This window comes from Pristiophorus japonicus, chromosome 16 (assembly GCF_044704955.1).
Source record: "Pristiophorus japonicus isolate sPriJap1 chromosome 16, sPriJap1.hap1, whole genome shotgun sequence".
Lineage (NCBI taxonomy): Eukaryota > Metazoa > Chordata > Chondrichthyes > Pristiophoridae > Pristiophorus > Pristiophorus japonicus.
The window spans coordinates 8,992,954-9,020,340 of NC_091992.1; the positions used below are offsets into that span (position 1 = coordinate 8,992,954).

Consider the following 27,387-nt stretch of genomic DNA (forward strand, 5'->3'; position numbering starts at 1 on the left):
ATCTGAACTGTTGTGGCAATTGAGAGCATGTTTTATGGAGGGTGTACCAAGGAGCCATTGCTGGATGATCACAATAGTGGACATCTTATGAACTTAAGCAAGGTGATTCCATGTTACTAGACGACTAACAGATGACTGTTTTCAGTTTGTGAAAATTGAAATGTAACAGATGACTTTTTTTATATAAACAAAAAGTTTTATAATCAGGGTGTACAGATTTCAATGGAATGTGCAGGGATATGAACATACAGAATTCTGAAGAACCTGCACACCTATGCATTTCCATTAACTCAGCTCGTAGATTAATGCAAACCTGCACCTAGAGTTGCCAAATGTCTAATCGGTGTGTCCTCTGACTTTCTAAATTAGTTATTACATTGCGTTGCAGGACAGTGTATTTCCTCATCAAAGTGGCAGCAAGAAAGCTACTCCTGGATCTTTGTTAGAGGTTGTTGACAGCAGAAAGCCGAGGGAGTGGGATTTTGTCACCGTGTGAAGCATCTGGTCAGCAATTTCAAGTTCTGTCAGAATTCTAAGCATCTTACCAGTCCTCATGCAGCAGTTTAGAGCATTTGGTAAAACTTTGTAAAACTGTCTCCACACGGGTCATTTTTACATCCGCAGGCTATAGACAAGTGACTTTTGCACTTGCAAGTTTAAATTTTAAACAGACAAAGTTGTTGCAACAATCTAGACTCAGGAACCATCTAGGCTTTTCCTATGCACACACTACCAGCATACAATTCAGGTTTTGCAACTTGAGTCAAATTGTGCAATTAGTTTTCTTCGGCAGCACCTCCCAAACCCACGACCTTTACCACCGAGGACAAAGGCAGCAGGCACATGAGCACCACCACTTCAAAGTTCGCCTCCAAGTCACACACCATCCTTACGGCCAAAGAGATCAAGGGGTATGGAGAGAAAGCAGGAAAGGGGTATTGAGGTTGAATGATCAGCCATGATCTTATTGAATGGCGGCACAGGCTCGAAGGGCCGAATGGTCTGCTCCTGCACCTAATTTCTATGTTTCTATAAAATATATCGGCTGTTCCTTCATCGTCACCAAGTCAAAATAAAGGAACTCCCTCCCTAACAGCACTGTGGGAGTAACCTTCACCACACGAGATTGCAGCAGTTCAAGGAGGTGGCTCACCACCACCTTCTCAAGGGCAATTAGGGATGGGCAATAAATGCCGGCCTTGCCAGTGACACCCACACCTCAGGAACAAATTAAAAACAAACAAGGGTTGGGCCAGGAGTTCCAGTCAGTGCCTATTCATAAAAAGCAGGCCCTCTCTTCCTTGGCTCAATTCAGACCATAACTGTAAAAAGAAACTATATAAAAATCAATTTTAAGACGATGCAAAATAAAACTAAATACATGCTGCCATCTTCAGGTGGTAACAGGCAACAGTGAAACAGAAAAAGGTTCTGATAAAAGAGAACCAGCAAATCTTGCAGATTTGTAATTTTTAAAGACACTAGAAATGCTACAAGATGTTAATCGGACTTTTCTCTTCGCAGCTACTGACAGACCTGCCGTGGCACTGCTGGCATTTTCATCTTTTTTTGTTCGAGAAAGTAAGTTGGCTCAGAAGGGGTGTATTTAATGGCCTTGTCTTAAATCAGGGATTGCACACAATCAAAAATGAATGGATGTAAATGTTATACTTCAGTCAAGGTTGGATTTACTAGGGAACCGAATGTTTTCAGCAGTTCAATTTGTAAAAGGTGGGATGTATTGACTCCGAGTGGAGAAAAAGATACACAAGCCCTTGCTTACCTGAGCACCAAGGTATCACTCTGCATATTTAGGTAACCCTCACTGGCGAGAAGGTCCAATCGAAAGAAACGATTGTAACCCCAACATTCGCCAACCTCAAAATCAGAGGCAAATTCCCGAATGATGTTTTTAGTTGGGTCATTGGATGCTTGATGAACCATCTCTACACGGTACTCGTACCTAGAAATACAGAAAACATGGAGCGCTCAACACATGCTCGTGTATAACAAACATTTTACAGTTTGACAGGAATATTTCTAACATGCAGATTGAGGATTTAAAAAAACTCCACTTTCTTAATCCCAGACTAACTTTTTAAATTAAAATCTGCATTAAAATTCTCATTTTACCGTAGAATTTTACAAGCATTTTCTCACAGAAAAAAAACTTGAGCTTTTAACTGCTTCACTAGTCGGTCATTAGGTTATATTCTGTACACTATGTGGGGTCAGAGACAACTGCAGTGCAGGTGTTTTAAAAAAAAAAAGTGTCATTTATGTAGGAAGATAAGAAATAGGAGCAGGAGTAGGTCATTTGGCCCCTCGAGCCTGCTCTGCCATTCAATAAGATCATGGCTGATCTGATCATGGACTTGACTCCACTTCCCTGCCAGCTCCCCATAACCTTTTGTTCCCTTATCGCTCAAAAATCTCTCTATCTCCGCCTTAAATATATTCAATGACCCAGCCTCCACAGCTCTCTGGGGCAGAGAATTCCAAAGATTTACAACCCTCAGAAGAAATTTCTCATCTCGGTTTTAAATAGGTGGCCCCTTATTCTATGTCCCCTAGTTTTAGTTTCCCCTATGAGTGGAAATATCCTCGCTGCATTCACCTTGTCGAACCCTCTCATTATCTTATATGTTTTGATAAGATAACCTCTCATTCTTCTAAACTTCAATGTGTGTAGGCCCAACCTATCCTCATAGGTCAACCCCCTCATCGCCAGAATCAACCTAGTGAACCTTCGCTGAATAGCCTCCAATGCAAGTATAACATTATGTAGTGTTGTATATAAAGAGACAGCAAATCTCCTAGTCACTGCAGTTTATGGAAATCCTCGGTCGACTTCACAAAGTTGATTCTAGGACCAATCTACTTCTCGTTACAGTACTTTGCCTTTTTCTTCCTCCAAATACTTTATTCCTAGGTTTCCTGCCCTCAGAATACTGCCACTCTGATCTTATTGCAGGGATGTGTGCATGAGGGTTATGTCTTGCCTGCTTATTTTCACTTTCTTTCCAGCAACACTCAAGCTTCCGATGGAAAAGGGGTCGTCCATTTAAAACTGAGATGAGGAGGAATTTCTTCTGAGGGTTGTGAATCTGTGGAATTCTCTACCCCAGAGAGTTGTGGAGACTGGGTCATTGAATATATTCAAGGCGGAGATAGACAGATTTTTGAATGATAGGGGAGTCGAGGGTTATGGGAAGCAGGCAGGAATGTGGAGTTGAGGCCAGGATCAGATCAGCCACGATCTTGTTGAATGGCGGAGCAGGCGCGAGGGGCCAAATGGCCTATTCCTGCTCCGATTTTTTATGTTCTCATGAAAAGGAGGGCGATGGAGCAATCAAACTTCACCACACCATCATGTCTTGGGTACATCATCTTGAGGCACCAAGGTTAATACTCTTAACTCAATAAAGGAGCTAAGTTTTATGTACAGTTTTTGCCTGATGGCTCTTAAAGTGGAACTGAATCAAATCTAGGTTCATTGTAGAAGACCTGCTCCAGCATTGGGGTTTTGTACTGTTCAATCCATACTGACAGCTCTGCAGACATTGCATTCAGTTCAGATCAGGATACTTTTTAGAGTTTCGCCTGCAGTCAGCTCACATGTGGAGAGATGAAGCACCCGCAAGCACGAATCAATGGTTAAAACCACACTGAAATTTCCAACACATTGAAGAGGGACCTCCAGATCAGCAACACGTAGAGTAAAGGCAAGTCTCCTTTTATATTTGATTCTTTGGAAGAGGGCAAGAGGAACAGCAAATTTAAAGCTGCGATTATAACCTATAAATGGAGTGAAATGAGAACCCTAAAAGAATTGATAAACTATAAACCAAGGAAGTTCAGGCGGTTTCAAAACTGCACACGTCTTGAAAAGCAGAACTAGCACCAACCAGCTGGAGACACTTTTAATCTCTAGATTTCGAAAAGGAACAGCACAGACTTTTTATTTAACAGAACGGCTGATCCCAGACCTGTCAGGCTGCAGCATGAAACAAAAAACAAAGTGCTGGAAACCTACAGCAGGTTTGTCAGTATCTGAGATCTGTTTTACTTTGAAGACTTTCAGCATTTGGGCTTCTGGCTACTTATCTTAGGCAGCAGTATGTTCCTCAACTCTCAGCGAGTTAGTAGAGGGGAACATCCAATTTATAGCTGGCAGTATCTCAAACCATGCGCAGAGTGTTGCAAGCTCGATAACGTGACCTCGCCCTCTCAGTTATTAGAGGGAAGAAAAGTTCATTTCTGACTCTTGTAATCTATCCCGGCACCTTGTGGGGGACAAGTTAAATTTCAAATGCATCACGCATGGGCAGAGACTTTTATCTTGCTGCAAATTTGAGAATGAAAAGGGATCAGATTAGACGACAATATTATGAATGCTTATAAATGTGATGGTAACTCCCCAGTAGCTTGGTCAGCACAATGTGATACTCAAACAGACCAGAAGATCCCATGTTTAATGAAAACCACGATTAATTTTACAGCACAGGTCGGACGTCGCTCAGTCGTACACATCATGCCTTTTTGCTCGAGCAATACAAAGTGTTGCTCGAGCCTTGGATTATATGTCCACAGATTCTTAAAGGTAACAGGACAGGTCGATAAGGTAGTTAAAAAGGCATTTGGAATGCTTTCCTTTATTAGCCGAGGCATAGAATAAAAGAACAGGGAAGTTAGGCTAGAACTGTATACAACACTATTTAGGCCACAGCTAGAGTACTGCGTGCAATTCTGATCACCACATTACAGGAAGGATATGATTGCACTAGAAAGGGTAAAAGGAGATTTACAAGGATGTTACCTGGACTTGAGGAAAGACTGGATAGGCTGGGTTTGTTTTCCTTGAAACAGAGAAGGCGGAGGGGAGATTTAATTGAGGTGTATAAAATGAGGGGCCTAGATTGAGTGGATAGGAAGGATCTATTTCCCTTAGCAGAGGATCAATTACCAGGGTACATAGATTTAAAGTAGTTGGTGGAAGGATTGGAGGGGTGATGAGGAAACATTTCTTCATCCAGAGGGCGGTGGGGATCTGGAACTCACTGCCTGAAAGAGTGGTAGAGGCACAAACCCTCATCACATGTAAAATTACTTGGATGTGCACTTGAAGTGCCGTAACCTACAGGGCTACAGACCAAGAGCTGGAAGGTGAGATTAGGCTGGATAGCTCGTTTTCGATCGGCACAGACACGATGGGCCGAATGGCCTGTGTTGTAATTGTATGATTCTATGAAAACAAACACCACTACACTGCTAACTCCCCACAGCCCAGTATTTGCTTTCAATTTTGATCCAATATTTTCTCAAACAGATGCAATGGGTCTCTGCCTCATCGACTTCCTGCGGCAAAGCATTCCATATTCCCAAAATCCTGTGAAATGTCGGTAACCTCAGCTGATGTACTATGTTTGGGGGGGGGGGGGGGGGGGGGGGGGCGTCAGGAGGTCAGGGGGGGAGAGAGAGACTAAAGGCAAGGACAAACAGCCAGGTCTCTCACTCATGATCACAATCTAAGCACCCCTGTGGCAAAGAGCACTTGTGGATGTTGGATGTCGGATGCGGTTAGGCTGCAGTCGAACATTCAGCCATACTCGGTGAGCCACAGATGGAAGGACCACTTCAGGACGACCCGAGGGCTGCCATCACATAAGTACATAAGAAATAGGAGCAGGAGACGACCATTTGTCCTATTGAGCCTGCTCCACCATGGCTGATCTGATCCTGGCTTCAATTCCATTTCCCTGCCCGCTCCCCATAACTCCGCTATCGTTCAAGAATCAATGACCCAGCTTCCACAGCTCTCTGGGGCAGAGAATTCCAAAGATTCACGACCCTCGGAGAGAAGAAGTTCCTCCTCATCTCCGTGCGACCCATTATTCTGAAATTATGCCCCTAGTTCGAGATTCCCCCACGAAGGGAAACATCCTCTCTGCATCTACCCTGTCAAGTCCCCTCAGATCTTATACGTTTCAATAAGATCACCTCTCATTCTTCTAAACTCCAATGAGTACAGGCCAAAATTGCTGAAGCTTTCTTCAAAAAGACAACCCCTTCATCTCAGGAATGAACCTTCTCTGAATTGCCTCCAATGCAAGTACATCCCTCCTTAAATAAGGAGACCAAAACTGTACGCAGTGCTCCAGGAGCCGGATTTTCAGCAAAAACGGTAGCGTTACATAAAACCATTCTCGCTGCGCTACCGTTTTTAGGCCGAACCTTCGGCCTTTACGTCTGCATCAGGGGCATGTTGCACAAACATTCGTGGCGCAAAACGTGAGTTTCACCAACTTTAGTTTGGGGTCGGGAGCGCTGCAAGGGAGGCCTTGGGAGGGAGAAATGTTTTTTTTCCAAAAAACATTTACAAGACCCGTAACTATCTAATCACTGCAATTAAAAAATAAAAACTTCAACTTATTTTTTTGGCAGGTTTTCATACTTAGCGCTGCTGGCAGGGTTGCAACGACAGGGTTTGATCCTGTCCTATTCTGGGAGCGGTGAACGGGTCGGGAGAGTGACCAAACTCGGATGCAAACGCAATCCGCATCGTTGCGTGTTGGTGCTCCTTTCCCCAGCGGTACTTGGAAACACCACAAACAGGTACCAGAGGATCCCGCCTGGGCTTTGGCCGCGGAGGGTCAAATCGCGCGAAAACCCGGTCACAAACCTGCCGGAAATCGGCCCCAGGTGTGATCTCACCAATACTCTGTACAGTTGCAGCAAAACATCCCTACTTTTATACTCCATCCCCCTTGCAATAAAGGCCAACATTCCATTTGCTTTCCTGATTACTTGCTGTACCTGCATACTAACTTTTTGTGTTTCATGTACAAGGACCCCCAGATCCCTTTGTACTGCAGCACTTTGTAATATCTCTCCATTTAAATAATAATTTGTTATTTTATTCTTCCAACCAAAATGGATAACCTCACATTATACTCCATCTGCCAAATTTTTAACCACTCACTGAGCCTATCTATATCCCATTTCAGATTTTTTGCAGATCACCTGCCGAACTGTACCACAGCAGGAATCAGCGTCTTCAACAAAAGGCGGGATAAAAACTGGTAAAATCAGTAAACTTCACACAACGAGCTGCAAAGCCCGACAGTTGAAGATGAGAGAACAGAACAACTGATTAAAAGCCAGTTAGCAGAAAGTAATCCTGGATTAGGACAGTATAAGAGATGGAAATTCAATTTTTACATGAAAGGAATCTTAAAATCTCCATACTTTGATGTTTCAGGGAGTCCTGCAGAGAGTTCCAGAAACACTGACAGGTAATTTCCTCGCACAACTCCATTTCCATCCTAGGACAGAATGCACAACTTAATGTTTGGAGAGTTTAAAGTATGCACTGCATAACCTTTTTTCCCCCCTCCAAAATGCAAGTAAAACAAACCATTATTAAAATTAATCCATTCAGAACTGCAGTCGTACTTTTGAAACAAATAGCAGGATTCATTTCAAGTCTGTCTGAATATTGGGACGCTCATTACTCTAGTCAAGTATTTCTAACAGAAACTTAAATACATTTATTTTTGACAGAATTTTTTTTTTTGAAGTTGCAACCACCATTCCTTATTCCAGGTTTAACTACCTGGTCTGATATTTGTGCATCCCTGTAGAAGCTAGTTTGCGAAGGGAGAATTCTAAAGAGCTACTGCAACTATGACTCGCTAGATATCTCAACTCCTTAAGACAGAGGGAGGCGCAGCCATATGGCTTACATCCATCCTTAGCTGTGCAGAACAAGGGGATTTCTCATCAACATAGGCAGTCCCTTGGATTTGAGGAAAACTTGCTTCCACTCTTAACATGAGTTCTTAGGTGGCTGTATAGTCCAATACAAGAACCACAGACTCTGTCACAGGTAGGAGAGATTGTCATTGAGGGAAGGGGTAGGATTCCAGCCAAGAGGCATCAATGTCTCTGGTCAGGTAGGAGACAACTGTAAGAATTGTTAAGCCTGATGGATGAGTGTGTGCTTTTGCATTGCCTGCTTTTGGGGGGGGGGGGGAGAAAGAGAAAGAGAACAGAAACAAACAGACACACTCCACACAGAGTGGGGAGGGGGAATGAGAAGAGAAAGAAAGGTTAGCGGGGTGGGGGGGTGGGAGAGAGAGAGAGAGAAAGAGAGAGAGAGAAAGGAGAGAAAGAGAGAGAGAGAAAGGAGAGAAAGAGAGAGAGAGAAAGGAGAGAAAGAGAGAGAGAGAAAGGAGAGAAAGAGAGAGAGAGAAAGGAGAGAAAGAGAGAGAGAGAAAGGAAAGAAAGAGAGAGAGAGAAAGGAGAGAAAGAGAGAGAGAGAAAGGAGAGAAAGAGAGAGAGAGAAAGGAGAGAAAGAGAGAGAGAGAAAGGAGAGAAAGAGAGAGAGAGAAAGGAGAGAAAGAGAGAGAGAGAAAGGAGAGAAAAAGAGAGAGAGAAAGGAGAGAAAAAGAGAGAGAGAAAGGAGAGAAAGAGAGAGAGAAAGGAGAGAAAGAGAGAGAGAAAGGAGAGAAAGAGAGAGAGAAAGGAGAGAAAGAGAGAGAGAAAGGAGAGAAAGAGAGAGAGAAAGGAGAGAAAGAGAAAGAGAGAGAGAAAGGAGAGAAAGAGAAAGAGAGAGAGAAAGGAGAGAAAGAGAAAGAGAGAGAGAAAGGAGAGAAAGAGAAAGAGAGAGAGAAAGGAGAGAAAGAGAAAGAGAGAGAGAAAGGAGAGAAAGAGAAAGAGAGAGAGAGAAAGGAGAGAAAGAGAAAGAGAGAGAGAGAAAGGAGAGAAAGAGAGAGAGAGAAAGGAGAGAAAGAGAGAGAGAGAAAGGAGAGAAAGAGAGAGAGAGAAAGGAGAGAAAGAGAGAGAGAGAAAGGAGAGAAAGAGAGAGAGAGAAAGGAGAGAAAGAGAGAGAGAGAAAGGAGAGAAAGAGAGAGAGAGAAAGGAGAGAAAGAGAGAGAGAGAGAAAGGAGAGAAAGAGAGAGAGAAAGGAGAGAAAGAGAGAGAGAAAGGAGAGAAAGAGAGAGAGAAAGGAGAGAAAGAGAGAGAGAAAGGAGAGAAAGAGAGAGAGAAAGGAGAGAAAGAGAGAGAGAAAGGAGAGAAAGAGAGAGAAAGGAGAGAAAGAGAGAGAGACACAGAGAGAGAGAGACACACACACAGAGACACACACACAGAGACACACACACAGAGACACACACACAGAGACACACACACACAGAGACACACACACAGAGACACACAGACACACAGAGACACACAGAGACACAGAGATTGAGCGCTTTATAAAAATCTGCAGGAGCCGACATGCACAATGACTGTCTGTTAGGCACTGGGGAGCACCCAGTAGCACTGTACTGCAGCAAGGGGTCACGTCTTCAGAAGAGGAAAGGAGAGAAAATAATGTAATGGGAAGTATATACAGGGTTTCAGGACTGACTGATACTTAGCACATTGCATCATGGACTCAAACTCTGGCTCACTCCCAGCTTCGACTACAAATATCACGAGCATCAACTTGAAAAGTTGCCACATCAGTAGGCTCCCTCTGCCCTGTTCTTTTCAGTCCAATTAATTCTCAATCACTGGGGCTTAAACACAAGCGTGACAGAAGCACATTACTTAGCACTGCTCACCCTCCTCCCCAACATTCAATTCAGAGCAATTTGCTCTGTGCAACACCAAGATCCATTGCAGTCACTTCCATACGCTGTATTTTAAAAGTTCATCAAACTTTGGCTCTAAGTTCACCCGAACAGAGGCTTCTCCTCCTTCCGCCACCCCGATACAGCCACAAAGCCAGCCTTTCAAACTCACCGGATAAACTTTCAGTCTCCAGCAGAGTCCAGATACCTGCAGAGGTGGGCTGTACACAGGGTCTGCACGCTGACGTAATGTGCTATTGACAAGAAAAAAGCATTTATAATACAATCAACATTTTCAAATCAGACTGTCCAGTGGTTAAAGTTCAGAAAACTTTCTCCAAAATGTGAAATAATTGCTTGAAATAATTACCATCGATAAATTGAAAAAAAGGGACAACATTGATTCAGTATATATGATCACACAACAGTATGTGAAGTTTCACCGCAAAGAACTTCTGTAGCCACAGTATATACATTGAATTTAGAAACGTAGAAAATAAGAGCAGTAGTAGGCCATTTGGCCCTTCGAGTCTGCACCGCCACTCAATATGATCATGGCTGATCCTCTATCTCAACACCATATTCCCGCTTTCTCCCCCATACCCCTTGATGCCTTTGGTTTCTAGAAATCTATCTATCTATCTCCCTCTTAAAATATATTCAGTGACTTTGCCTCCACAGCCTTCTGTGGTAGAGAATTCCACAGGTTCACCACCCTCTGAAAAAATCTCTCATCTCAGTCCTAAATTTCCTACCCCGTATCCTGAGACTGTGACCCCTTGTTCTCGACTTCCCAGCCAGGGGGAAAACATCCTCCCCGCATCCAGTCTATCCAACCCAGTCAGAATTTTATACGTTTCAATGAGATCCCCGCTCATTCTTCTAAACTCTAGTGAATACAGACCTAGTTGACTACATTACAGCAGTGACTACACTTCAAAAAGTACTTCACTGGCTGTAAAGCACTTCGAAACATAGTGGCCGTGAAAGGCGCTATATAAATGCAAGTCTTTTTCTTTTTTTACCCCCAACACTCGAGACTGTGAAATCAGGAACGAGAAGGACAAAAGGACAAGGGAAGAAAGAGCAAAAAGAGAAGGGAGAAAAGAAAAGGAGTAAAGAGAGAAAAAAATATTTTTTTTTGATGATACTGTTCATTCTCAAACCACAATATGCATTCTTGCCTTTTCTTTAACCTTTCTACCACTATATTGCCTTCCTTTAGGCCCCGGCAGCAAGGGGAACACATCTACCTGCAGCTAGAGCTCCCAGCCAGTTCAGGTGCTGTCCAGCTAGCCCAGAATGTGAGATATACAGCACTCTGCCAAATAACTTCAGTGTTACATGGGGAAGGGCACATCCTACACACAGTTTATCGCCACAGCCACTGGGTCAAGCTTACTTGTGAATTATTTTTCCTTTTTTGGTGCTCAACTCAAAAATAGGCTGAAGTGCCTTGGGATGTCGTTCTTGGCGCCTTCGTGAGACCACATCTGGAGTATTGTGCACAGTTTTGGTCTCCTTATCGAAGGAAGGATATACCTGTACTGGCCTTGCAGGCGGTACAACGAAGGTTCACTGGATTGATTCCTGGGATGAGGGGGCTGTCTTATGACATTATGGAATTTAGAAAAATGAGAGGGGATCTCATAGAAACATAAAATTCTGACAGGATTGGACTGGTTAGATATAGGAAGAATGTTCCCGATGTTGGGAAAGTCCAGAACCAGGGGTCACAGTCTAAGGATAAGGGGTAAGCCATTTAGGACTGAGACGAGGAGAAACTTCTTCACTCAGAGTTGCGAGCATGTGGAATTCTCTACCACAGAAAGTTGTTGAGGCCAGTTCGTTAAGATATATTCAAAAAGGAGTTAGATGTGGCCCTTACGGCTAAAGGGATCAAGGGGTATGGAGAGAAAGCAGGAATGGGGTACTGAAGTTGCATGATCAGCCATGATCATATCGAATGGTGGTGCAGGCTCGAAGGGTCAAATGGCCTACTCCTGCACCTATTTTCTATGTTTCTGTGAGAGATTGTGTAGAATGGGCCGAAACTCTCTGGAGTTTAGAACAATGAGAGGTGATCTCATTGAAAGTTATAAGATTCTGAGGGGGATTGACAGGGTAGATGCTGAGAGGTTGTTTCCCCCTGGCTGGAGAGTCTCGAACTAGGGGGCACAGTCTCAGGATAAGGGGTTGGCATTTAAGACCGAGATGAGGAGGAATTTCTTCACTGAGGGTTGTGAATCTTTGGAATTCTCTTCCCCAGAGGGCTGTGGATGCTGAGTCTCTGAATATATTGATAGATATTTGGAGTCTTGGGAATCAAGAGATATGGAGATCGGGCAGGAAAGTGGAGTTGAGGTTGATGATCAGCCATGATCTTATTGAATGGCGGAGTAGGCTCGAGGGGCCGTATGGCCTACTCCTGCTCCTATTTCTTATGTTCTTGTGTTCTGTGTTAAATGCGCTATATAAATGCAAAGCTGTTGTTGAGATGTAAACAGCATAGACTACGCCAATTCTTAAAAATATTCTTAAAAAAGTAAATAAATCATCACCTGAAATTTGACAGAACAAATGTGCTGAAATCATAAGAAGGGACCAGCTCACTAGAAGGAGAAGGGAAAAGAAATGACATTTAAAAATAGCACTACTGTCCACTTTCCAGTTCATTTAGTTGGCAGTAATAATGTACAGATTTCACCTGTAATTAGTTGTAGAGGCAGAGTCTAAAAATAGTGCTCCCATATTTATTCTGACAGGCATTCATATATACTTCAATGATCTAATCACTTTACTTTCCCCTCGGATATTACGGATAAATAAACAAAGTACCCATTTGTGCCGCAGAGATTTTGAAAAGACAGGAGGTAATAACGTTGTTAGTACAGGTTGAACCTCCCTTATCCAGAGCCCTCGGAACCCGGCCTGTTCCGGATAAGGGATTTTTCCGGACGAGGGGTGGTCACATTAAATTGGATGGTACAGGTACTGAGCAAGGGTATATCGGGGCTGGCTGGATTGGGGCCAATGCTGACAGATCATCTTTGGCGCAATGTACATCTTGAATTAATAATTAGTTGTACTCAAGTCTATTATTTTTTTTAATAAACACAACACCATTGCATTGGTACTGGTTTCTGTTGTCAACCAAAAGGCCAGAAAAACAATAACCTGTTTTTCACCAATATAGGCATGTTTTAGACCCAAATGGTTAGAAGTGGATTCTAGATAGACTGAAATTAAAATGAGCTGCTTATGTGCAGTGCCCCCCCTCCCCCGCACCGAGATCAGCTCATGAACACAGATCCAGGTGTAGATTGTGACATAGACAGCGAGCACACCAATGGTGGGAGCGGAACACTGTGGTGAAAACCTTGGGAAAGTCACAAAAGACATCTGAGCCGTTAGCAGCTTTCGCCAAGGCTGAAAAAGGGGAGAGGAGATAGGGAGGGCTAAGCAATAAAATGAAAGTCAAGCAGCAGGCACAACAGGTAAATGATGGTGCAGACCAGCAAATGACCCCCTGCTCGTTGACAACTGAAGTGGGGGGGAGGGGGGGGGGAGAAACGTGGTGCATGAAGTGGTTGTAACTCTATGGCAACATGCAGCATCTCCGTAGGCCTACATTGCAGCATGCCTGGTGCTTTTATTAATAGGTGCACCAGTCCTATGCTGCCTGTTGAGTGCAGGTGCCCCTGCGGCAGATGGCACAGCTTTGCATCCAACTCTCTGCTGACCCAGACTTTGAAGACCGCTCCTTGCGGTTGTTCCCTGGTAACGTCTGTAGATACATTTGGTGGCATCTGGTCAGGTGGGGCCAATTGGGTTAGTCTGGCTGTTGGGCACCTGTAAAGCCTTCTTTCATGCAGTGCCATCGAGAGCATGACATACTGTAATGGTGGGATTCCAACAGTGCCTCTAACATTAAAGCAGCTAGGAATTTACAGATCATCCTGACGAGATTGGGTCTGTTGACCCAGCTTCAAGTTGAGAATAGGAGCCTCCACCAATGTTGCCCCGAAATATTTTCCGTATGCACGGTCCCTTTAACTGGCTGTGCAGTCTATTCAAATTTTTGCGCAAGCGCGCTTTCTTCCGTGTATAAGCCGGTGAGCGGCCTGCGCGGGACCTCCAGACTGCTGCGCGGCTGCACAGATTAGCGAGAGCGTTGGTCTCCACATGCACTAATCGGCGGCAGATACTACTGTGAGGGTAATGATGACTGGGCACGGTTTGTTGGTTCTCCAAATACCTCAGATAGGGGGAACAATTTTTACAAAGAGCAGCTAAGTGCCGCCAGGAAAAAAGGGAAAAAAAAGTTAACAAATGGTCGAAATACACTTAACGTAAGCATCACGATGTCTTTTCCATGACCTTCCAGTACCTTTACCTAGTAATCCTGGATGTCCACCTCATATGGCCGTGATTATGTCTGCTCGAAATCGGGTGCAGTGGCACGCAGGGCACCCCAGGCCTAAATTTGTATTAAAATGCATCTATCCTACCTGTTTGAGGTAGATGTTTCCAAAGCTGGTATTCAGAAGCATAAGAAAGAGGAGGAGTAGGCCATACGGCCCCTCGAGCCTGCTTTGCCATGTAATACGATATGGCTGATCCAATCATGGACTCGGGTCTACTTCCTTGCCCGCTCCCCATTACCCCATATCGTTTAAGAACCTGTCTATTTCTGTCTTAAATGTATTCAATGTCCCAGCTTCCCAGCTCTCTGAGGCAGCGAATTCCACAGATTTACAACCCTCAAGAAATTTCTCATCTCAGTTTTAAATGGGCAGCCCCTTATTCTAAGATTATGCCCTCTAGTTCTAGTCGCTCCCATCAGTGGAAACATCCCCTCTGCATCTACCTTGTCAAGCCCCTTCATAACCTTATACGTTTTGATAAGATCACCTCTCAATTCTTCTGAATTCCAATGAGTAGAGGCCCAAACTACTCAACCTTTCCTCATAAGTCAACCCCCTCATCACCCGCAGGAAACTGAGCATGGTGTAAAGGGAATGCAGATCTGATGTTACAGACCACTGGCCTGCTTTTCCAACCAGGATAATCTCATTGGCACATGCAATAACCCCGAGCAATCGTGGCCGGCTGTGTTCTTGTGCTTCTCAGTTGAAGCGGCCACTAGGTGGGGTACTCGTCCATCTCAATTTCCTACTACCAATGAGGAAAAGCAGCCACCTTCCACTTAGCATTTGATAGCAGAGATCAAAGAGCTCACACATAGTGTGTCATCCCGGTAAGCACAGTGCATTGCATCTCCAACACGTTATACCATTGAGCCATCCAACGGAATCACAGAATTAGTACAGCAGCTTGTAGCATGCACAATAAGGAGCAGATAGCAATATCTCAAAGTCACAAAGCAACTTTAATCCTGCAATACTTGTGCTTCCAGCCCATATGTGAAGACAAAATCTGATGCAACATAATAGTATTGTAGCAATAACTTCTTATCTCCTTCCCTCGACACCCCCATCATCAGCCACAAACATCAAACCCAATCATGCCACAAGCCAAGATTAAGCAAACTACCTTGTGAAATTAAAAACAAACTGCTGGAAATACATGTCAGTCAGAAGCTGAGTACTCTGCGTCAGAACTGAAGTAAATTTTAGTAAGTTTGGAAAAAGAGATGGGGTGGGGGAGGGGGAAGAGAGAGAATAAAAATATACACCAATCACAGAGAGGGAGTGGGTTCAATGACCCGCATACTGCTTAATAGAACACAAAATACACCTGCTGCATTTCGTCAGCATTTTCTGTTCACACGCAAAATGTTACACCCTTCCTTTTCTCTTTACAGATGCCAATTGGCTGGTTGTGTACTGTCAGCATGTTGTATTTTATTTCAGATTTCCTGCTTTCCCGTTCTATTTAATAGTACCTGGTGAAGTCTGGCGGGACAGGTGTTGTGACAAACGACGCCATGGGTTTACGATGCACTTGTTGGAACATCAGCAGGATTTCTTGACTTTTCAGAATTAACTCGCTCTTGCTGCACGATCGCAACTGCAGGGAAACAAAAACTTCATCTTAAAAATAGAGTTACAAAGATCAACTAAAATCAACAGAAAGGCAAAGGCGAAAGTACGGGTCTTGAATCTGTATCGCCCTCTGTCCTCCTTCGCCTTCTCTTCAAGGTGCTGGCTCATGCTGGGAAACCATCCAGGCGCTGCCTGCCCCTTTGGCACCTCACCAAAGATGCCCATTCTTCAGGTGCAAATGCAGCAAGTACCAGCAGCCTATTCATTTTGTTTGCAGCTGCGCTGTTTGAGATATTAAGGCACCATGCCACTTTTATCCCTCGGAGGACTACCCAAGTTGCCAGTTTTAGTTTACGACAAAAAAAAACCTTAAATGGGAATGACTGGATCCTGTGAATAAATGTGAGTATTGTGTAAAGAGCGAGCCCGGTTGTAGTGAGGGCGAGCATCTGAGCCACTCGGACCGAGGGGCTCTGGGTTTGACCCCTGGCCTGTGCCGACTTCACTGATCTCAGTCCAAGCTGTCAGCGAGTTGGCTCTGCCCCCGAGCCAAAAAGAGCAAGGGGCCGAAATTGCCCCTTCCCTTAAGGCCTGTTACTGCCGGAAATCGGTGGCCACGCGGCAGAGTGGAAAGGCTGCCAATTTTTCGTCAATTGCCGTCATTTTGAAAATTGCGGTACCCCGGCGGCGACCCGCTCCTCCCACTACCACCCCGCTGTAAATCCGTCCCAAGTGAGTCATCAGAGCGCACACCAGCGATACTCCCACCCCCGAACGCAAGCTTCCGCAGAGAAAATCTTGCTGTCGCCGCTCGGTGCCATAAACTGTTTTTTCTGTCGATGCATTGTGTTTGCAGTGTTTGTAAAATAGCGGTGCAGCCCCCATTAAAGGGAGGACGCACTGCCGCGGCCGGCATCTTTTTTTTGTCTGCCGATTGCCAGGTTGGGCTGGCAATTATGGCCCCGGGTTTGGCCGGGCCGCCAACAGACAGCCTGGCACCCCCGCTTGGGTGCCAGGCCGCTGGCCCGGCCGAAACCCTTACCTGGTGACCCAGTGGACCTAACTAAAATAAACGCAGAGTTTGCAGTGGCCCTCCCCTTTAAGTGAAGGGGAGAAACGTGGTGACCCGCCAGCGTGAAGAAGTCAGGAGCGCCACGCTGATAAGTGACAGCGGCGGACAGTCTGCTCACCCCCAACTTCCGCCCCCATTATGACTGACTTCCGGCCCGCTTGAGAAAAAAAGCCAAAGAGCGGAATTTTGCGCAAGAGGCTACCATGGCGGTGAAAACAGTGCAAACACGGTAGGTGCGCCGCGTTTCCGGTGGGGAGGCAATTTCGGACCCTAAATATCAGCCCCGGGATTCCTGCTCCTCATCACCATCCAGTGACCACTGCTGTAGAAGACATTCGTAAATATGGCAAGAGGTCAGGAACGGCATGAATGTCCTGCTCATAGCAGTCACTTAAATTGTAAGGCTATGGAGAAACGGCGGGTGAATGGGACTAATTGGATAGCTCTTTCATAGAGCAGGCACAGACACAATGGGCCGGATGGCCTCCTTCTGTGATGTATGATTCTATTCCACCACAGCGGCAATTACAGCTGAACACTGTTCGGTCCTCACCTATGCATTCTCCATTGGACTCGATAGTAATGGAGGGGGGGGGTTGGGGAACCCTGGCAGATTTTATCATCTCCATTGCCAAAGACAACTGTAGCACCACCAATACTGCCTCAGATAACTCGGGACAGACCAGGAACAGAACTTTTGACATTTGTTATCTGCGTGGCTCAATACCACTATGCTTGGTGCATTTACCAACTGAGCTACCACAATAACTAGTTTAATGTCAGGATTTTTAATTGGGGAGCTCAATCAATCACAATCCCTTGCAAAAACTCCAGTATTTTATAATCCAAGCAAGTTCTCTTATTTTTCCTCCTACTTTGGTTACCTGATGTTCTACTTCCTGTAACAGTGACTCGAGCAGCTCAGTTTCTTGAGTCAGTGATGTCTTCTGACCTAGAGGGACAGAAAATATTTTAAAGCGTTTGCTTTGAAAGAAGTTTACCCATTTTCTCAGGGCATGTCTTGGGAGAGTGCATGCTAGAACACACATTTCGTAATAGTGGCAGGTGCTTGCAATGAGGCTTGGACCACAGCTAGGCCGAGGGGAGCTTGGCAACAGGGCCCAGATCATCTCTAACCAGTGCGGGGATATTAGCGGAGACATTTCAATTGGCTACGGCAGCAGTAGGCAAGGTGCAGGGTGCTGAGGCTTGCCCCCATTGGCCTGGTTGTGGGACCATTAGGTGGGTCAGAAGCTGGCGCTTTGGAACAACAAACAACTTTTATTTATATAGCACCTTTAACGTAGTGAAAGGTCCCAAGGCGCTTCACAGGAGTATTATAAGATTAAAATTTGACACTGAGCCGCACTAGTAGAGATTAGCACAGGTGGTCAAAGAAGGAGCATCTTGAAAGAGGAAAAAGGAGGGAGAGGGGCGGAGAGGTTTAGGCAGGGAATTCCAGAGCTTGGGGCCCAGACAACAGAAGGCACGGCCCACCAATGATTGAGCGATTATAATCAGGGATGCTCAGGAGGGTAGAATTAGAGGAGCGCAAACATCTCGGGGGGGTGGGGGGGGTGGTTGTTAGGCTGGAGGAGATTAGAGAGATAGGGAGGGGCGAGGCCATGGAGGGATTTGAAAATAAGGATGAGAATTTTGAAATCGAGGCGTTGTTTAACCGGCAGCCAATGTTAGTCAGCGAGCACAGGTGGTGATGGGTGAGTGGGACTTGGTGCGAGTTAGGACATGGCGTAGCTGAGTTTTGGATCACCTCTAGTTTGCGTAGGGTAGAATGTGGGAGGCTAGCCAGGAGTGCGTTAAAATATTCAAGTCTCAAAGGTGCTGCACATCTCCTGGCATCCTGCCTGCTCCATGCACAGCTCACACATTAGTTGCGGTGAATGGCAAATCTCCCACTTATGCTTGGACCACATGCTGTTGAGGAGAGATGGGTTGCACCACACCAAGGGAATGTAATTTAAAAGTTATAAATCTCTACATTTCTGGTACACCCATAAAGATGTATACTGTACCCATTAGAGTTATAAGTTTATTTTTCAGATGTGTGTCTAGTCGCGCAATCATCATTTCCACAGCATTCCTAATCTCTCGGACACGCTCGTCCTTTGCACTACGTACTGCTTCCACATTTCTCTCCTGCATACAAAAAAACATTATTTCTATATTGCCGTAAGCTAAATGTAATTTTAAAAAAAATATATCACATTATGCAAATGTATCTAAAAACACCTGACATTTTAAAAAGTACGAGAGCTTGGATAATTGTGCTTCTCAAATAATTAAAAAAATCGAATTAGGAAAGCTAGGATTAATTATGTGCTTAACTTTAAACTAATTTTACATAAAGACTACATTTTACAAACAATTTATGATGCCAGTTCCTGTACCTAATGTGCCTCTTACAGCATAATAACAGTTTGTGTTAGAATTAATTAAAAATCTAGATGATTTGCTTTGGTTCTACAAGCTGTAGCTTATACAGAATTCTTAAAGATGCCAGATTAAGAACCAATAGCATCATCCTTCAAGATCAAAATTTATTTTTAAATAAAGGGGAGGGTTAAAAAAAAAAGTCCTGTTATCTTTCTCCCCACCATCATTCTTAGTCTTTTCCCACAGCCAACGGTCAAGTGAACTCTCCTAGACCACCTCCAATATCACTCTGAAACCAGCCAGCCATTCGGACGTTCAGAGCATTCCAGGGATGACTCGGGTTGCAGTTCTTAACCAGGGAAGCACAAGCTCCCGCTCAGCACTGCTGACATTGGGAATAGCTGAATATGGGGTGTCACAGGTCTAAATCCACAAACTACCGCTTCCTTGGGCTAAAATGCTGCAGCCTCAGAAGTGCCACAGCAAATTAGATGGTGGCCTTGTATGTCTGGGATCTGGATATAAACCCAGTTTACATTGATGGCATGAAAAATCTCCTCTTGCAGAAGGACTCACATGAAATAAATTTGGCCAACCTCCCAGTGCAGAGATATCCAACCTTGGCTTCAGTGGTAACACTCTCGCCGAAGGTTGTGGATTCAAGCTTCACTGGGGACTTAAGCACATCATTTAGGTTGACAATTGACACTCAAGTCCAGAATGTGGCGTTAAACCTAGGCCCTGTCTGCCCCTTCAGGTGGACATAAAAGATTCCTTAAAACTACAAAAGTGAGCCAGGAGTTCTCCCAGTGTCATGGCCAACACTTATCCCACAACCACCACCAAAAACAGCTCAACTGGTCATTTTTCTCATTGTTGTTTGTGGGACCTTGTGCACAAATTGGCTACTGCATTTGTCTACATCATCATAGGCAGTCCCTCAGAATCAAGGAAGACTTGCTTCCACTTCCAAAGTGAGTTCTTGGGTAGGTGAACAGCCCAATACGAGAGCCACAGACCCTGTTACAAGTGGGACAGACATTCGTCAGGGGAAGGGGTGGGTGGGGCTGGTTTACCGCGCACTCCTTGCGCTGCCTGCGCCTGGCCTCTTCATGCGTCGAGACTCAGAGCTTAACGCCCTCCTGGATGGACTTTCTCCACCTTGGGCGGTCTGTGGCCAGGGTCTCCCAGGTGTCGGTGGTGATGTCGCACTTTGCCAGCGAGGCTTTGAGGGTGTCCTTATAACGTTTCCGCTGTCCTCCTTTGGCTCATTTACCATGAAGGAGCTCCGCATAAAGCATTTGCTTAGGGAGTCTCGTATCTGGCATGTGTATTATGTGGCCTGCCCAGCGAAGCTGTTAGAGTGTGGTCAGTGCTTCAATACTGGGGACGTTAGCCTGGTCGAGAACACTGATGTTGGTGTGCCTGTCCTCCAAGGAGATTTGCAAGATCTTGCGGAAACATCATTGCTGATATATCTCCAGCGACTTGGTGTCTTCTGTCCATCGTCCATGCCTCAGATCCATACAGGAGGGCGGGTATTACTACAGCCCTGTAGACCATGAGTTTTGGTGGTAGATTTGAGGGCCTGGTCTTCGAACACTTTTCCGCAGACGGCCGAAGGCTGCGTTGGAGGCAATGCTGAATCTCCGCATCAATGTCTGCCTTTGTTGATAAGAGGCTCCCGAGATCAGGGAAATGGTCCACGTTGTCCAGGGCCGCGCCGTGGATCTTGATGATTGGAGGGCAGTGCTGTGCAGCGATGACAGGCTGGTGAAGGACCTTTGTCTTACGGATGTTAAGCGTAAGGTCCATGCTTTCATATGCCTCAGGGTGAATACATTGACTATATCCTGGAGTTCAGCCTCAATGTGCACAGACGCTGGCATTGTCCGCATATTGCAGGTCAATGAGAGGTTGGGGTGATCTTGGACCTGACCTGGAGGCGGCGTAGGTTAAACAGCTTCCCACTGGTTCTGTAGTTTAGTTCCACTCCAACAGGGAGCTTGTGGATTGTGAGGTGGAGCATGGTGGCGAGGAAAATTAAGAGGATTGGAGTGATAACGCAGCCCTCTTTGACCCCGATCTGGACATGAATTGGGTCTGTAATGGATCCGTTGGTAAGGATCACGGCCTGCATGTCATCGTGAAGCAGGCGAAGGATGTTGACAAACTTTTGGGGGCATCCGAAACGGAGGAGGACGCTCCATAGACCCTCACGGTTGACAGTGTCAAAGGCCTTTGTAAGATCGAAAAAGGCCATGTATAAGGGCTGGCACTGCTCCCTGCATTTTTCCTGTAACTGGCGTGCTGCAAAGATCATGTCTGTTGTGCCCTGTAGGGGACGAAATCCGCATTGTGATTCCGGGAGGAGCTCCTCGACCACAGGGAGAAGACGATTGAGGAGAACTCGAGCGACAACTTTCCCAGTGGCTGAAAGCAGGGAGATTCCCCTGTAGTTGCCGCAGTCGGACTTGTCTCCCTTTTTAAAAATGGTCATAACCATTGCATCTCTGAGCTCTCCCGATGAGAGAGATGAGGTCATGTATCCGCGCCAACTGCGCCATATTTTAGCGCCTCAGCAGGGATTCCAAACGCACCCGTAACCTTGTTATTCTTAAGCTGTTTTATGGCTTTGCCAACCTCGTGCAATGTTGGAGTTTCAGAGTTGGTGGCGGGTGGCATGTTGTGGGATGGAATCGAGAACACTCGAGTCAAAGGCAGAGTCTTGATTGAGGAGATCTTCAAAGTGCTTCTTCCATCGGGCCCTGACAGCCTCGGTGTCCTTGATGAGTGTTTCCCCGTTCTTGGCCAGGAGTGGGGTGGGGCCTTGGAAGTTTGGACCGTAGGTCGCCTCGACTGCAGTGAAGAATCCTCGCATATCGTGGCAGTCGGCCAGTTGTTATATCTCCTGTGCTTTTCTCCATCCACCACCTGTTCTTTCGGTCCCGAGTTTTTTGTTGGACCTGAGCCTTGAGCCGTCTGTAATGTTGTTTTGCAGCTCCCGAGTTGAGCTGTTGCTTGAGACTCAGAAATGCTTTGCGCTTGCGATCTATTAATTCTTCAATCTCCTGATCATTTTCATCAAACCAGTCCTGATGTTTTCTGGTTGAGTGAATTAAGGGTTACGGGGAGAGGGCGGATAAGTAGAGCAGAGTCCACGGCCAGATCAGCCATGATTTTATTGAATGGCGGAGCAGGCTCGAGGGGCTAGATGGCCTACTACTGTTCCTAATTCTTATGTTCTTATGAGTGACCAAGTGCCTCCTCACAGGGACTGGTTATAGAGGCCTGGAGGGCAGACCAAGCGCTATGGGGATTCAGCATCTCAGGGTCATCAAGACACGCCAGATTGGCTGTGAGGCGCTGGCTGTATAGGGCTCTCTTAGCTGGGTCTCCAAGTGCCCCGGCATTAACTTTTTTGCGGAACTGCTTCTGCTGTCCCCTCTGCTTTGGGGCAATGTTAATGTTGATGATGGATCGGATTAGGCGGTGGTCTGTCCAGCAGTCATCAGCTCCTGTCATAGCGCGGGTGATGCGCACATCTTTGCAATCCCTGGCTCGGACGATGACATAGTCAAGCATGTGCCAGCGTTTGGAGCGAGGGTGTTGCCACGATGCCTTGTATTTGTCCCTCTGGCGGAACAGGGTGTTGGTAATGAGGAGTTCATGTTCTAGACATTTTGTCAGGAGTAGGGTACCGCTGGAATTGGCTTTCCCTACCCCATCTCTGCCAATCACGCCTCCCCAGAGGGCTGTGTCTTTGCCAACCCTGGCATTAAAATCACCCAGGAGGATCAATTTGTCGCCCGTGGGGACACAGGACAAGGATGTCTCGAGGTTAGAATAAAAATCCTCTTTAGACTCTTCCGTTGCATCGAGAGTGGGGGCGTACGCACTGATGACTGTGGCACATTGGTTCAGAGATAGGGTGATACGGAGAGTCATGAGGCGTTCGCTGACCCCACAGGGGGCGTCTGAGAGGCGATCGACCAGCTCATTCTTGATGGCAAAGCCAACTCCATGAAGGCGGCGTTCTGCCTCTGGTTTCCCTTTCCAGAAGAATGTGTAACCTCCACCATGTTCCTTCAACTGGCCTTCCCCTGCCCGCTGGGTCTCGCTTAGGGCAGCAATGTCGATGTCAAAACGTCTGAGTTCCCGGGCAACTATGGCAGTGCGGCGTTCCAGCCTGTTGCTGTTGGGATTGTCCATGAGGGTCCTGATGTTCCAGATCCCGAACTTCATACTGACTGAGTGGAAGATGCCCGTGTGAGAGTTCTTTTAACGTGGGGTGGCCGCTGCACACCAGCAACCACACGGGCTTAGCTGAACAAGGTCTTGGTCCAGTGGCAAGAGGGTCCAAGACAACTGGAGACCAGGCACAGCTCGATAAGCCCAAGTGCCTACGGCAAAGTGTTGGCCGCAAGCTCGGCGCCGGGTAGCGCCATTGATGGTAGATGGCCCGAGGCTAGGTTGGGGGGCAGGCATTAGGAAGGTGACTTCCAAGTTATTTTAAAAGATTAAACGTTGATAGAAACTTTTGAAATAAATTGGGAACTTTTAAGAATTGTTAAGTTGTTAAGATGTTTTAAGAAGTTTCTAAGAGTTGTTAAAAATCTAAGATGTAAATCAATAATGGATTATAAAAGTTTCCCCAATTTAAAAAGTTTCTAAAAGTTGTTAAAAGTCAAAGATGTAAGTTAATAATAAATGTTTAAAAGTATTTCGGTTGAGGGTCTAAAATGTAAGTTTTAAAAGTTCTCCCAAATTGCTTAATAAGTTTAAAAGTTGGCTAAAAGTTTTAAAAAATTAATTAAAAGTTGGTTGGGAGTATGAGACGACGCCACGCCTCGGTCCCTTCAGCTGGTTCAGCACCGGCCTCGGAGTCCCTTCGGCGGATTGAACGCCGGCCTTGGAGTCCCTTCGGCCGGCCCCACGTCCGAGTCCCTTTGGCAGGTCGTCCCGGAGTCCCCTCAGCCGGCCAGATGCCCTTGCTCTCTCGGTGTCACTGCCGGGAATTCTTGGAAGGCGGTCTCCACCTCCAGCTGGCTAGGGGTATCGCTGACAGAAGCGGCCGGCGCAGAGTCCCTTTGACCAGGGACAGAAGCGGCCAGCGCAGACTGCCTTCGGCCGGGGACAGAAGCGGCCGCGCAGACTGCCTTCGGCCGGGGACAGAAGCATTAGAACAGTGACTACACTTCAAAAGTACATCCTTGGCTGTGAAGTGCTTTGGGATGTTCCAAGGACATGAAAGGCTCTATATAAATTTTTGCTTGTTTTCTAGCCTTTTGGAGCTGGGGGCCAGATACAAGTGTCTGAGCCAGTGAGTGTGCTGCATGATTATACAGAAATATTCAAACCCTAGCCAAGCATGCTGCATACAAAAGGTCAGAGGTCACCAAAAAACACAAAACACGCCCCACTATTCCCCAACCCCACCCCATACACAAAGTGCAAAACCCCACTGTACACATGAATTCAAGCCACGTAGCTCTGTAGCTCGAACATTTGGGAGCTTCACCCTCAGCTTTTAAAGCCTCCCAAGGACAGAGAACTAGTAAATGCTGACTCCTTATTGGTTCAAAAAGCCGGTTCACTGATGAATGAATCAGTAGCAGATTGTTAGACTGTATGAGATATATATATATAAATTCCGGGTACTTCCAGATTTCAGAACGTCTTTCCGGTGTCCCGAATCCGGAAATACCTGCATTGGAGTTTTCGCGTGCACGTGTTCTGGCCGAGGGAAGACGTGGGGGTGGGGGGGGGGGGGGCCTTTGTTGCGAACTCAGGAGCAACGATGCCTGTGGGTGTGAAGATCTGCAAGAAGAGGTGGGTTAGAGTGTTTGTTTTTTGATTAGAGAGTGTTTGAGTTTTTGTTTTTTGGAATTTCCCTGGGCCCAACTCGCGGCGCTAATCGGTTTGGCAGGGTGTCCGGATTTGGGAGCATTTTCCAGATTCCGGACGGCTCCGCCATGGATGGGCTCGGTGTCCGGATCATTCCGAATTTTGCAACTCTGGATGCTGAACCTGTATAATCCTAAAGAGCATAATGATAAACATACATTTATATAGCACCTTTCACCCTTCAGAGATACACAAGGAAAACAGACACCAAGCCAAAAACAAAATGGAGCAATTAGGAGAGGCAACCTAAAGTTTAGTCAGAGCATATTAAAGGAGAAGTGGAAAGATAGAGGGGTTTAGAAAGGGAACTCCCGAGAGTGGGACCTAGTTGGACGGAGGGAAGCACAAGAGGCTAAAGTATTTGGTGTGGGGGATGAGGGGAGGAAATACAGGGCTAGACATGGTTATAGACATAGGGAGGGATTAAAGACAAGGATAAGTTACTTTACATCACACATTGAAAAGTTCTATAAGTGATGTCGTGTGGGGAAAGGAAGGAGAAATAAAATACATCTTGTCCCATGATGTAATCACAGGTGATTTTTATTGTACATATAATTTTAAAAAACACACATCCTCCGAGACAGTTAATGTAGAATGTACCTTTCAATTTAAAAATGGAATTATTCTCATGTAAAAAGAACCAGAACAACTGTAGCACTGGTTAGGAACAAAGGAAGTACAGGACCAGTGGGTTATATGGTTGATCACACTGGGTCACAGTGCTTATCCCTCTTCCCCTCTATCACCTTACCACTTCCTGCACCAAACTGATCAGCTCCATCAGTCGACGTCGCAGTTTTGCCACCTCGTCGTTCACTTTGGTAACATGCTGTTCGTAAATCTCTGCTAATGGTTTGAATGTGTGGCCCCCGTGCTGCAATGAAAACACAAAATACCTCAGCGTAAAATCCTATCGGACAGTAATAGCGTAACTCCACTCTGGTGAGGTTACGATCTCAGTTGCACACCAGCTGAAGGCACAGCGAGGATAAAAGAGAGAGGGCACAGGCGAGGCGAAAAAATAACAAATCTCAATGACACTTGTCTTTTGCATACTGGGCAAAATCTATAAATTGTTGGTCCGTGCCCACTTGCCATTGGTGCACAAGGGTAGAAATTGGGGTATCTGCCCTCAAGATAGGTGCTTAAAAATATACCAATACATCATCAAATGTGTTGTACACATGGTGCTTTGCAGGTCGGACATGCCATTGTGCCTCCCCTCATCATAAACTATTCTACTGGAAGGCAGTGGTGCAATTCACTGCATGCTTTTAGACCATCAGATTTTTATAATTGCCATTTTATTTCTAATACTGCACACCAATCTGGTCGTTGACACAATCTTTTGGAAGTTAGGATGAGTGTTCTAAGGAGTTTAACAATATTTGCAGCAGGTCTCCCATACAGTAAAGTTTGTTTTGGACAGCTCATAACTGGATATAATTTTACACCAGGTCTCAGGTACATCCTACATATAATCTTTAAAGATTTTCTGATCTGATGAATTTATCAAACGAGGAGCCTCTGTTGTACCTACCATTCCCCCCCAAAGTGCACATTGGTGGCAGATGCATTTCTTACAGGTCCAACAGAATACGCTCAGCTTCTCACGGTGACTATCACACCTGAAACAAATGTTAAAAAATGTAATAATTGAACTAATCGTCAGTATCTGATAGAATTAATAACCTGATAAAATAACCTGCTTGCTCCAACATCTCAACTTGCAAATTGAATTCCACTTTAAATTTGCTTTAACATTAATAAGAGGTCAGAATGATGGGATCAAATATGCTCTCTCTGGGTGCAGAGGTTCTACAACAAAGGTGTACCGGGCCACCAATACAATTCCTCATGAGCACGAATCTGCAGCTTAAAACCTCCCATAACTCAGCATAATTGGTAGTCTCATTCATAAATGCTGCAAGACTGACGGGTGTGGGAAATTTAATAAATAATAAAAATAAATCGCACTGGCATAGAAGGTGGAGTTAATTCACATTATTGGGTACAAGGAGCCGAGAGCTAATTATAGCTCTGCCTACACAGACATTAGTTATAATGTTATACATCTGGAGTCATGACCACATCGGACTCCAGATTTACACAATTTAGTGTCAGCGCTAAACGTTTAGCGTTCCGGTTCGTCTCTCTCGGTAGCCTTTAACAGGCATCAATGGGTTTTGCTTTAGAAGCTGTTCAGCTGAGCAGAAGCTGAGCATTAGAATCTTTATGTTAGATACTAAATTCATAAGCAGCGCAAACAAGTATGTTTGATATAAGAACACAGAAATAGGAGAACATTAGAAATAGGAGCAGGAGTAGGCCATTTGACCCTTTGAGCCTGCTCCGCTATTCAATAAGATCATGGCTGATCTGA

At 45.5% G+C, this 27,387-nt stretch overlaps 1 protein-coding gene across 7 annotated transcripts in view; it reads right to left on the reverse strand.

The window, feature by feature from the left end:
* Window positions 1-27,387, reverse strand: part of trim37 (tripartite motif containing 37) — a 113,309-nt gene that overhangs the window by 56,392 nt on the left and 29,530 nt on the right. For all 7 annotated transcript variants that reach the window (XM_070856967.1, XM_070856964.1, XM_070856966.1 and 4 more), the window contains 9 exons: window positions 26,545-26,632; window positions 25,756-25,878; window positions 18,734-18,857; window positions 17,585-17,652; window positions 15,529-15,653; window positions 12,182-12,232; window positions 9,793-9,874; window positions 7,249-7,325; window positions 1,784-1,963 (listed from right to left, as the gene is read on the reverse strand). In XM_070856967.1, coding sequence (XP_070713068.1) covers window positions 1,784-1,963; window positions 7,249-7,325; window positions 9,793-9,874; window positions 12,182-12,232; window positions 15,529-15,653; window positions 17,585-17,652; window positions 18,734-18,857; window positions 25,756-25,878; window positions 26,545-26,632 — 918 coding nt within the window. The remainder of the gene's footprint in view (window positions 1-1,783; window positions 1,964-7,248; window positions 7,326-9,792; window positions 9,875-12,181; window positions 12,233-15,528; window positions 15,654-17,584; window positions 17,653-18,733; window positions 18,858-25,755; window positions 25,879-26,544; window positions 26,633-27,387) is intronic.